Source organism: Scyliorhinus torazame, chromosome 14, assembly GCF_047496885.1.
Source record: "Scyliorhinus torazame isolate Kashiwa2021f chromosome 14, sScyTor2.1, whole genome shotgun sequence".
In the NCBI taxonomy this organism is placed as follows: domain Eukaryota; kingdom Metazoa; phylum Chordata; class Chondrichthyes; order Carcharhiniformes; family Scyliorhinidae; genus Scyliorhinus; species Scyliorhinus torazame.
Window position 1 is genome coordinate 11,278,960 of NC_092720.1, and position 12,574 is coordinate 11,291,533.

Here is a 12,574-nt window from a genome sequence, read left to right on the forward strand (position 1 = left end):
AGAAGCTCTTGGTGAGATCGCAGCGGAGACCGGTGTACTTTTTATATCCTTGCTTTGGTGAGGAGACCAATGTCTGGTAACTTTCTAAGGTGTGCGGGTTCCTGGAGTGAAGGGGTTAATTTATAACAGGTGGCAGAGCAGACGGGATGTATGTTCCTCGGAATTAGAGGCAATCTGATTGAAAGAGGGATTCGACGTTCTGGATGCTGGGAAGTTTCGAACTACAGGTTATAGTCTCGGAAAGAGAGACGCAATTTAAGACTGAGATTAGGAGAAATGTCTTCAATTGGAAGTTTGCAAATCTTCGGAATTCTCTGCCCAGAGAACTGTGGATCCTCGATTGTTGAACATATTCAAGCCAGAGGCTAATCGATATTTGGATACAAAGATAAAAGCAAATTACTGCGGATGCTGGAATCTGAAACAAAACCAGAAAATACTGGACAATCTCAGCAGGTCTGTGGAGAGAGGAGGGAGCTAACGTTTTGAGTCTGGCTAACTCTTTGTCAAAGTTAGGGAGATCTGGAAATAGGGTCAGATTCATATTGCTGTAGGGTGGCGGGGGGGGGGGGGGGGGTGAGATTGACAAAGATATCGTGGACAGAAAGATGAAAGGAATGTAAATGGGGGCGATTCAGGCGAAGAAGGGAACTGATAGTGGCTCATAAAGAGATTAGAATGTGTGAATGGCAGAACAAGGGTGAGCAGTGTGTCAAAGGGCAACCAGGAACAGGTGATCGAAGTGCAGTGGGGAGACGTGGGGAGGGGGTCAATGGTGAGGGAAAAACCGGTCAATGGAAGAAATGAAAAAAAATTAATAGAAATAAAAATGTGGTGAAGGTGGAGGAGAGAGTTCACAGTCTGAAGTTGTTGCACTTAGTGTTAAGTCCAGAAGGCTGTAAAGTGCCGAATCGAAAGTGATATTTGTATTCTCATGGAATCAAGGGATTATCATAGAATTTTGATAGAATTTTCATAGAATTTACAGTGCAGAAGGAGGCCATTCGGCCCACTGAGTCTGCACCGGCTCCTGGAAAGAGCACCCTACCCAAGGTCCACACCTCCACCCTATCTCCATAACCCAGCAACCCCACCCAACACCAAGGGCAATTTTGGACACTAAGGGCAATTTATCATGGCCAATCCACCTAACCTGCACATCTTTGGACTGTGGGAGGAAATCGGAGCACCCGGAGGAAACCCACGCACACACGTGGAGAAGGTGCAGACTCCGCACAGACAGTGACCCAAGCCGGGAATCGAACCTGGGACCCTGGAGTTGTGAAGCAAAGGGATGTGGGATAGTGTAGGTAGATCCCTCATGATTTTACCGAATGTGGAAACAAGCTCAAAGGTTGATTCCTGCTCCGATGTCTTATGTTATGTTCATCCATCCAGTCTCTTCAAATAATAATTACATTTATCAAATAGAACTTGCCTCGAGTTTCCACAAGACATTCATTTGGGTTCCCCTTTGAATGGACTGGGAGCTTTACCTGACTGCACCGTATCCCACGATAGTGTCACTGCGCCTCAGCGATGAAAACTACTTGTTACACAAACTAATACTCCCGAGCTCACACAAAACATCCTCCAATTCTCAGACTAGTTAAACTAATTAACAATTTAGTGTGATCAGGTCAAATGTAAAAATCAATTAATAGGTTTATTTTACAACAGTTAAATGAACAAGCAGAGTAAAATTTATAGCAACTCTCAAATTCACATCACGTCAATAAACACACTGCACTCTCCAAGTAATTGGACCAAATGTTACTTTCCCAGTCAATCATTTGCTTCAGTGCAGTTGCATCTTCAGGTGGTCCTGTTTACTTGCCAAGGCCAGGTGTTCACCTGTACTTTCGACTGCTAAGGGGGAAGCCATCGGGTTGCCCTTTGGCTCTCTCCCAGCTCTTCTTGCGTTGGCCAGTAGAGCTGCCAATTAAACCAGTCATCATTCCTTTGTGTTTGGGTCCTTCAAAACAAAACCCGTCACCTCATCTTCACAATTGAATGGAAACATGCTTACTTCAATGAGCCTGACGTTCCCGGGGAGTTTAAACTGTGTGCCCATTGTCTCATGTTTGATTGGCTCATCCACCTCTAATATGCATCACTCAGCCATCTGTTTAGTGAATATGACACCTTCAATTCTAAATTTAACAGTAGAAGTTTCATACTAATAACCAGAGGAAGAATCTTCAGTGGACCAAAAGTAAGACGTTCAAAAAGTCAAACACTGGCCATCTCTAAATATTTAGCTTGACTTGTCTTAAGTGTGACCACAACTGGCATTCAGTTAATCAATCCAAAGTTCCCGTTTATCCTTCTCTCCCTTCTTGATCAGAGGGTGCATATTAAAGATGTTCCAGTCCCACACTCCATTCTCCACCTTGACGTCTTTCTGCAGTCAAGGTGCAATGACTCATCCACCTTGTTAAACCGGGAAAAGGAGAGTGGGTTGATCCATGGAGGAATGGAATAGGTTGGTCACCGCACAGGTTTCACCCTTCCTCCTCCCCACACCTCCAACCCCACAAAACACAAGCCGTGCATCATTTGCGGACAGTTTAAACCCATGACCTGCAACTTTGCTTCTTGTATTTGTCCTCGAATTGCACCATTTAAGGACCTGTGAAGAGGAGGCATTCGCGACAGGAGAATACTTTTTTTTAAACAAAGAGTCAATGTTCAACAAAGTATTGGGGATTTGGTTTCTTGTGCAGTAGAGTTATCAGAAACTGGAGGGCGTCTATTGCTCTTTCATCGTGGATATTGCTGGCGGGCGAACTGCCCTCAGAAACAGACGGATTGAGTAGGTCCCCATCCTGCGCGTTTTTGAACATTAGCCTCTCGCTCTTTCGTTCAGATGCCTGTGTTTGTTTTGTGGGAAGGGCAACACGGAGCCGCTTCCAGAATCGCTCCTCAGTCTCGCGACCTCTCCCCCTCCCACTTGATGGTCGCCATTACTGCCTTCAGCTTTCTCAGCTCCACCACCTGGCTGACCTTCCTCACAGGGATGAACTCCAACAGTATAACTCTGATCTGCCAGTCCTGGCCATGCACTCAGTGCCAGCCTTCAGCTCTAAAAGGGCCTGGGTCCCACTTACCAGGTAATTGGGGCTCAGCACTACCACCAGCCTCCTGCTCTTCCCGATGCAGGCCAAAGTCTCATCTGTAATGACTGAGAAATGACAGAGGGAGGTGTTAGGAGAGGAGGATGATGAACAATGGTCGACATTCACAATGAACACAGTCAAACCTACACGACACTCCCATGTTGCAGTGCTATTGTATCAGGCCTTGATGAGCCCACTTGGTGCATTCTGCACTGTTCTGGTCTCCATATTACAAAATGTACAGAGGCAGTGGAAAAGGTTTAAAAAACAAATTCACAAGGATATTAGAGTTGAGAGCTGAATCAGTTGGGGTACTCTTCTCGAGAAAAGAGAAAGATGGGTAACCTGACAGAGGTCTGTAAGATACATGAAAGGATTTGATACAATAGAAGTGGGGCAGGATTTCACAGATAATGGGGCTTTATTTAGATCAGCACTTGAACATTCGTTGCGCACAAGGCTACGGACCAAGTGCTCAAACACGGGATTCGAGTAGATCGGTGCTTGGTGACCATCCGATGGCAGGGAGGGAACTTGAGGCCTGCGGGGGTTACTTGCGGAGAGGGGGGGGGGGTTTAATGGCGAGGCTGAGGTGGCAGGGATGTGGGGGAGGAGGAAGCTCCTGTTGGGGGGGGGGGGGAAGACCTTGAAGGATGGGATGCCCAATGTGGAACCGGCTCACCCCTCCCCCCTCCCCTCTTTCCCCCCCCCTCTTCCCCCCCCCTCTTTCCCCCCTCCTTTCCCCCCTTCCCCCCCTTCTTTCCCCCCCTCCCCCCCTTTCCCCCCTCTTTTCTCCCCCCCTCTTTCTCCCCCCCTCCCCTCTTCCCCCCCTCTTTCCCACCCCCTCTTTCCCCCCCCCTCTTTTCTCCCCCCCCACCTCCCCCCCACCCTCCTCTCCCCCCCCCCACTTCTCCCCCCCCCCCCTCCCCCCATTCCCACCCAAGGCCGTGCCAGGCTTCTCCCTGACTCTGAAATTCCTCCTGTCAGACTCAAAAGGGACCACCTCAGAGCCTCGATTGGAGCAGGTGCAGGCAGGCCACTTGGGGCCTCACCTGCAGCCCTCCCCCCCGCCCCCCCCTCCCTCCCCACCATGAAATTGAGGATGGTGAGGGGACAATGTTGGGGAGGTGGAATAAGAATCTGATATGGAACTCAGGAGAAACATCTTTATTCAGAGGGATTGTCTTTACTCAGGGGGATTGGCGAGAGCGTGGAACTCGCTACCGGGGGCGGTTGAAGCGAAAGTTACACTTGAGAGAAAACTAGATAACCACATGAGAGAAAGGAATAGATGGATATGCTGATTGGCTGAGATGACGAGGTGTGGGCGGAGTCTCATGTGGAACATAAATGCCAGCAGGAGCAGGTGGGCGGAGTGGCCTGTTTCTCTGCTGCAAACTGGTTCACGTATGTTAGTCTCCACCAGTTGGCTCTCGTGTAGGCATGGGCTTCCCAGATGGGTTTGATGGCCAGAATGGCCCTCTGGTGCCAAAAGGTCAGTCTTCACATGAGCCTGAATAAATATCAATGGGATGTCAATCAGATGGACAACAGCCGGGAGATTAATCCCACTCCCATCGAATGCGTTTCTGCACACTTTTAAGATGGAGTCGCTGAATGGATAAAGATGAGGACCCCACCCAAAAACAGGCGAATAGCAGCTTTCCTATTGCCACCTCAGCCAAGAACAATAATCCAGCACAGAGCTGGGATTAAAGACCTCACCAATCATTAGCTGAGATTAGTTATCAAGAATCCCTACAGTGCAGAAGATGGCCACTCGGCCCATCAGCTCTGCATCGACCCTCCGAAAGAGCACCCCATCCAGGTTCCCGCCCTCTCCCTGTAACCACGTAACCCCACGTAACTACACATCCCTGGACACTCAAGGGTAATTTTCACGGCCAATCCACCTAACCTGCACATCTTTTGGGACTTGTGGGAAGAAACCGGAGCACCCGGAGGAAACCCACGCAGACACGGGGAGAACGTGCCGACTCCGCACAGACAGTGACCCAAGCCGGGAATCGAACCCTGGTCCCTGGTGCTGTGAAGCAACTGTGATAACCACTGTGGTATCGTGCTGCAGGTCTGACAGCATCTGTGGAGAGAGAAGGGAGCTAATGTATCGAGTCGGGACGACTCTTTTACAAAGCTGGAATGAACCGGAAATAGGGTCAGATTTATACTGTATTTTTGGGGGGAGGGGGCGTGGACCATTGGGGCTGGATAGGGGGCCAGTGATAGGTGGAGATTGACAAAGGTGTTGTGGACATCTGTAGAATGTAACGGGGGTGAGTAAGGCTAAGAAGGGAATTGATATTGGGCACATGAAGAGATTAGAATGTGTAAATGGCAGAACAAGGTGAGCAGTGTGTCAAAGGACAACCTGGAACAGGAACAGGTGGCCTTAGTGGGATGGGGAGGGGGGGGGAGCTCAATGGTGATGGGAAAAACAGATCAATGGAAGAACTGAAAATAAATTGATAGAAACAAAAATTGGGGTGAAGGAGGAAAGAGTTCACAGTCTGAAGTTGTTGAACTCAATGTTGAGTCCACAGTCCGAAGTTTTGAACTCACTGTTAAGTCCGGAAGGCTGTAATTGGAAGATGCGGTGCATGTTCCTCCAGTTTGCACTGGGCTTCACTGGAACGTTGCAGCAGGCCAAGGACAGAGGTGTGGAAATAGAGAGCAGGGAGGTGAATTGAAATGGTAGCGACAAGAAGGCCTGGGTCCTGCTTGCGGACGGAGCGGAGGTATCCTGTAAAGCAGTCACCCAGTCTACGTTTAGTCTCTCCAATGCAGAATCGACCAATTTGGGCGTATGCACACTTGAGATGAATTCAATTAAAACTCAAGACAGCTGGGCTGTAAACTTTAGGATATCAAAAGATTGTAGGTGTGAAAGACAGGTACTTGAAATAAATGTGACCAAGTTGAATTTTTGACAAGTAAATGAACCATGGATTGAAATTTGCATTAGGAGCTAAGTTTGTGTTCAGTTGTTGCATTTCAAAAGCAAAGTAAAAAGGCGTTTACAACTTGGAAAAGGTCATCAATAAATACGGCAATGTCATTGCATTTTATTTTACTCAGAAAACAGGGGCAGTCGGGCGAACAGAAAAGATTTTGATATTCTGCGAAAGGTAAGTTTCAAAGACAGATAACGGCAATGGAATAAAGATGAAAGAGAAAAAGAATACTTAAAGAGCGGTGTGAAATCTGTGTTGGGAATGGCCCTGTGAGACTTTCTGGGTACTGTGTCCGGGGAAGAGTGCAGTGAAATGGGAAGCAGCCTTTAGTCAACCCCAAAATGTGCCTTTTTTTTTTAAATCAGGAAGCAGGGTTTTGTTTTAAAATTTCTTGAATGCCCAGAGTAGGGGGGAGTGAGAAGCTGTGTTACATACATACCCTAAAGCAACATTGCATTGCCTTCTGGTAATGTTATTGGATTTAATAACTTAAATATCTACAAAGGGATTGTTAGCTATTTGTGATCTAACCAAGTGTATAAATCTTTTTGGGGGGGAACAGCATGTAGTACTAATTTTAACTGTGCAAATGTGTGTGTTAAATTTTCTTTTCTTTTGTTAATAAATGTTTTAATTTTGTATTTAAAATTACCGAACGTGTTACTGGAATGTGTGGCTTCTGACTTCAGTACACCAATCTTCTCATCGTCAAAATACTAAAAGAAAAGGATTGTGATAACTTGTCAAGTTTCATTGAATCCGGAAATTTGGATGCGAACAGTGGAGCAGGCTCAAGGGGGCTGGACGGCCTACTCCAGTTCCTATTTTCCCATGTTTCAGGAACCCCAGATGATTTAATACCTCTTGAAATGCTGAGACCTGCATTGCATCAGCATCCACACAGCCCAAGTGACCAATTCAGCACAGACAAGAGAGCAATTCTGTGTCTCCTTTAATGTGGGAATGTTTTAAGCAGTGGATCTAAGGGGAGGCAGAGAGGGAGAAACCGTCCATGCGCAAAAGCTGAGCCTCAGAAGGTGCAATGTTCAGTTTTCTGTCTGCGTCACACTAGTTCACCTCAGTGTGGCCTTCACTGAGAGGGCGTCACAACTGGGCTGCAAAACCAGGGTTCAGCAAGTTGGGATGACAATTCAAACAGTGCTCTTAATTCTGATTGCGATTCAGATAGTCACACCATCAGAATTTTCCTGGGTAGAATTCAGCATCGTCAGGAGTTAGGCAAAAGAGGCAAAGGGGGTAATGGAGTACGGGCCAGGGGAAATACCAAATAATAATAATAATAATAATAATAATAATAATAATAATCGCTTATTGTCACTAGCAGGCTTCAATAATGATGTTAGGAAAAAGAGGCAAAGGGGGTAATGGAGTATGGGCCAGGGGAAATACCAAATAATAATAATAATAATAATGATCGCTTATTCTCACAAGTAAGCTTCAATGAAGTTACAGTGAAAAGCCCCTAGTCGCCACATTCCGGCGCCTGTTCGGGGAGGCCGGTACGGGAATTGAACCCGCGCTGCTGGCATTGTTCTGCATTACAAGCCAGCTTTTTAGCCCACTGTGCTAAACCAGCCCCTTTTGTGGCCTTTAAGAGAGTAAGTAACTGCACTCTGTACATACGTCCGCCTGGTAAACTGTCCCGTTCATAGATGAAGACTTTGTATCCGTATTCATTTTCCAAAACGGATCGAAGAGTGTTAAGGACAAACTCTTCTTCTTCGGTGTTCCTCGCGTACGACATGTAGACATCAAACTCCTTCCCATCTGTAAATCGCAAGAAAGGGACAAGAGAGAAATGCTTCAGTGTGTCTGTCTCGTGTCACCCTCCCTTCCATTCCTGTACCTTTCCTAGCTACGTACACACGATAAGTCAACAGAACGGTGAGATTACTGAACTAGTAATCTGAGATGTGGACCACTAATCCAGAGGGGATTGAAGAACAAGAGAGCTTCATCATGGTTCTTGATCAATAAGGGGATCAGGGGTTATGGGGAGAAGGCAGGAGAATGGGGATGAGAAAATATCGGCCATGATTGAATGGCGGAGCAGACTCGATGGGCCGAGTGGCCTAATTCTGCTACTATGGTCTTATGGTCTTCAGGTTCACTACTGTAAAGGAACTTGGATTAACCCTGGATGTATTGCAGGCTGTGCAGTGGACTAGACTAGAGTAAGGTGGTTGACTTCAACAGTCCTGTCCAAGGTAGAGAAAAGAACCAGCTGGACCCTTGTTCATTGGAGCCACTGGTAAGTGCACACACATGGTGACAGGTTGTGGGTTACTGTGGTCAGCGGGGTCCCAACCATCAGGTGAAGAGCCATGATTTGGTTGAGGTGCTGGAAAGTGTTGAGTGCCAGTGAGGGGGTCAACACCTTCGACCAGGGAAAAGTAAGGGACAATACTTTTAATGTGAATTTAAATTTAATAATACATTTTATAAATTTAGTATGAATTAACTAAAAAGCGTAAGAGACGGATCCAGGAATTTGCAAGCCCTGTTGTTGCAATGATAGTGGTGTGTGGGAGTTGGGACCCTCACTTCCTGGGTCCACCTTGTTAGGAATTCTGAGTTTGCCAAACAGGTGCAATAAAGTTAAAGAACACATCTTGTCCACCGTTGCAATGCAGAGTTCCCTCACCGCCTACTGTTTCGTCAGTCCCAAAGTACAGTCGATAGAGCAATATGATTTCCATCCACCAGAAATGGTAGACAATGATTGGAGTAACGAGTATCAGCAACGTAACGCCCAATGCACAGCCGAGTTCAATCGCGTAACTGGGAGCTGGAAGAGGATGGAGAAAATAATAAAGCAACTTGTCGGAAGGAAAACAAAACAGTGCGAAGTACAAAGATAACTGAGGCTTATCAAACACCTTGAGCATCAGCAGAACCACAGAACTGTCACCACGCAGAAGGAAGCCATTTGGCCCATCGTGTCGGCACTGAATTGCCAAAGAAAGGTGGTGACTGGAGCCTTTAGGGTAACTGTCAGTCAATTTTGAAAAAACAGGTCTAATCTCCATGGAGACTGTTGGAAAGGTTTGCATGGCGGGTGTCGGGTGGCTGGTGAACATGAGGGAAGGACAGGAAAATGGGATTTCACACATCAGTGCTCATTGTCTATTCCCTACAATTTGGTATTTTCACTGAAGATAAATATTCTTCACACTTAACGGGAGATGAAGGTGAAGTGGTATTGTTATTGGACAGGAAACCCAGGGTCATGCTATACGGACTTGGGTTCAAATCCCTCCATGGCAGCCAATGGAATCCAATTAATAAATCTGGAATTATAAAGCTAGTCTCAGCGATAGCGATCATGAATCCATTATCCAAAAAATCCAATTTGTTCACTTCCTTTCGGGACGGAAATCTGCCGTACTTACCTGATCTGGACTACATGAAACTCCAGCCATACAGCAATGTGGTTGACTATGTGTAAAGGCTTGGCAAGCCTTTCAGTTCAAGGGCAATTAGGGGTGGGATACAAACTCTGGCCTTGATAGTGACATCCAAATCCGATGGTGGAATACAAAAAGCACAAAGGCTGATGATAGAAGTAGAGGGCGTTATATCAGGAGAGGGGTGGGCTATTCAAACCTTACCAACCATTTAGTTACATAACAAGTGAAATATTCCTCCATTCCTTTTACCCACTTCTCATCCAAATCAGTAAAATACACGGTGAAACGCTGTGGCTTGACAACAGATTCCTCGGGGACACCAATTAATGTATCCACCAGAGGAGGTATCCTCCATTGCTACCAAGCTCTGGTTGAGGAGGATGCCAGGCTGCACCTTTTACCAGGCTGAGTGAGCGGGGATGGGACTAGGATGCTCTTTCCATCATTCTGTTGGCGGATAATGCCGTGTTCAGCAGTGAAAGAAAGATCCTGTATTTCCATAGTCACCACCTCATAAAGTCCCAAAGGGCCCGACAGTCAACAAGGATGCTTGAAGTAAAAGAGAAATGCTGCGGATGTGGAAATAGAACCTGAAAGTGCTGGGAAAGAGAGAGAGAGAGAGAGAGAGAGAATCTGTGGAGATAGAGAGAGAGAATCTGTGGAGATAGAGAGAGAGAGAGAATCTGTGGAGATAGAGAGCGAGAGAGAATCTGTGGAGATAGAGAGAGAATCTATGGAGATGGATAGAGAGACAATCTGTGATAAAGAGAGAGGGAGAATCTGTGGAGATGGATAGAGAGAGAGAGAATCTATGGAGATAGAGAGAAAGAGAGAGAGAGAATCTACGGAGATTGAGAGAGAATCTGTGAAGATAGAGAGAGATAGAATCTGTGGAGATAGAGAGAGGGACAGAATCTATGGAGATAGAGAGAGAATCTGTGAAGATAGAGAGCGAGAGAGAGAGAGAGTGAGAGAATCTGTGGAGATAGAGAGAGAGAATCTGTGGAGATAGAGAGAGAGAGAGAGAATCTGTGGAGGTAGAGAGAGAGAGAGAATCTGTGGAGATAGAGAGCGAGAGAGAATCTGTGGAGATAGAGAGTGAGAGAGAATCTGTGGAGATAGAGAGAGAATCTATGGAGATGGATAGAGAGACAATCTGTGATAAAGAGAGAGGGAGAATCTGTGGAGATGGATAGAGAGAGAGAGAATCTATGGAGATAGAGAGAAAGAGAGAGAGAGAATCTACGGAGATTGAGAGAGAATCTGTGAAGATAGAGAGAGATAGAATCTGTGGAGATAGAGAGAGGGACAGAATCTATGGAGATAGAGAGAGAATCTGTGAAGATAGAGAGCGAGAGAGAGAGAGAGTGAGAGAATCTGTGGAGATAGAGAGAGAGAATCTGTGGAGATAGAGAGAGAGAGAATCTGTGGAGAAGAGAGCGAGAGAGAATCTGTGGAGATAGATAGATCGATAGATAGATAGAGAGAGAGAAACAATCTGTGGGGGGAGAGAGAGAGACACACACACACAGAGAGTCCAAAATGACTCTTCTTCGGTACTGCAGCTTCGAAGTGCAGTCAATGTTGTAATGGAGGAAATGCATTGACCGATTTGTGCACAGTAAGATCCCACTAACAGCAATGTGATAAATGACCAGATAATCTGTTTCTGGTGATGTCGGTTGATGGATAAATATTGGGTCAGGATACCAAGTCTCCTGTCCTTCTTTAAGGTAGCAGCATGGGGACTTTTACCTTGGAGGGCGGACAGGGTACCAATTCAGCACCTTACCTGAAAGAAGACAATTCCGGTCATGCAACACCCCCTCAGGACTGGACTGGATGTGTCAGCCCAGATTAAAGTCCTCATGCCCCAGTACCACTAAAACACCGATACCTGGAATGCAACTTGAACCTGTGAACTTCGGACTCAGGCAAGAGTTTGAAAGGGCTGCTTTATAAATATTTATAAATATTTATGTATTGTTGGGTCCTACAGAGAGGCTGAATCAGATTAGAGTTGGTTAAAATCCAGGGCTCCCCATAACGGTCAAGTAAAGTTCAGATACCTTTCTTGAATAAGGTCACTTGAGCAAAGGTCAATCCTATTCTGTTTTTCCCAAAGCAGGTGTAGTTTCTCTGGAGGTCACTCGGGGTCACCGCTTTGATGCTTATTGTATTTGTAATTGTCCTGTCCTTGACCTTCGACTCCTCTTTACTGGAAGAAAGGAGAAAGTTAGCCATCCTGGAATATACTGAGTAATCCTTCCTCTCTGCTTCTCCCTGGTCCCTTGTTCTCTGCACAAATATATCTAAGTCAATAATCGACAGAGTACATTGACAAATGGTACATTGACAAACAGCGATTGGTTACAGTGCGGAACAAGGGGCCAAACAAAGCAAATACGTGAGCAAGAGCAGCATAGGGCATCGTGAATAGTGTTCTTACAGGGAACAGATCAGTCCGAGGGGGAGTTGTTGAGGAGTCTTGTAGCTGTAGGGAAGGAGCTGTTCCTATGTCTGGATGTGCGGGTCTTCAGACTTCTGTACCTTCTGCCTGATGGGAGGGTCTGGAAGAAGGCAATGTCTGGGTGGGAGGGGTCTCTGACAATGCTGTCTGCCTTCCCGAGGCAGTGGGAGGTGTGGACAGAATAAATGTGTGGGGGGGGGGGGGGGGGGGGGGGGGGGGGGTGGCAAGCTTGTGTGATGCGTTGGGCTGAGTTCACCACACTCTGCAGTTTCTTGCGATCTTGGGCCGAGCAGTTGCCATACCAGGCTGCGATGCAGCCGGATAGGATGCTCTCTATCGCACATCTGTAGAAGTCATCATACTTCAGGATATCTCAGGAGTTCTTCACAATTGATTATTTTGGGGGGTAGGGCATGAATGTAAGGTTGAGGGTGAGGGCGGGAGATGACCATACTGAATGGCAGAGCAGGTAGTGGGCTGAAGGGGTACTTTTGGTCCCGATGCTTTTACGAATTATCTCCATAACGAAAATGAACAGTCACTAACTAAGAATGGCCATTTTGGTAAGTTAACGGTGGGTAA

General features: G+C 46.5%; 1 protein-coding gene across 1 annotated transcript in view; it reads right to left on the minus strand.

Moving 5' to 3' along the window:
• Nucleotides 1-1,647: 1,647 nt before the first annotated feature.
• The window catches only part of LOC140389520 (interleukin-1 receptor accessory protein-like), a 67,869-nt gene continuing 56,942 nt past the window's right edge, over nucleotides 1,648-12,574 (minus strand). The window contains 6 exon segments of the mRNA XM_072473696.1: nucleotides 1,648-2,928; nucleotides 2,930-3,047; nucleotides 3,050-3,184; nucleotides 7,736-7,879; nucleotides 8,757-8,900; nucleotides 11,592-11,740. Coding sequence (XP_072329797.1) covers nucleotides 2,685-2,928; nucleotides 2,930-3,047; nucleotides 3,050-3,184; nucleotides 7,736-7,879; nucleotides 8,757-8,900; nucleotides 11,592-11,740 — 934 coding nt within the window. The 3' untranslated portion in view covers nucleotides 1,648-2,684.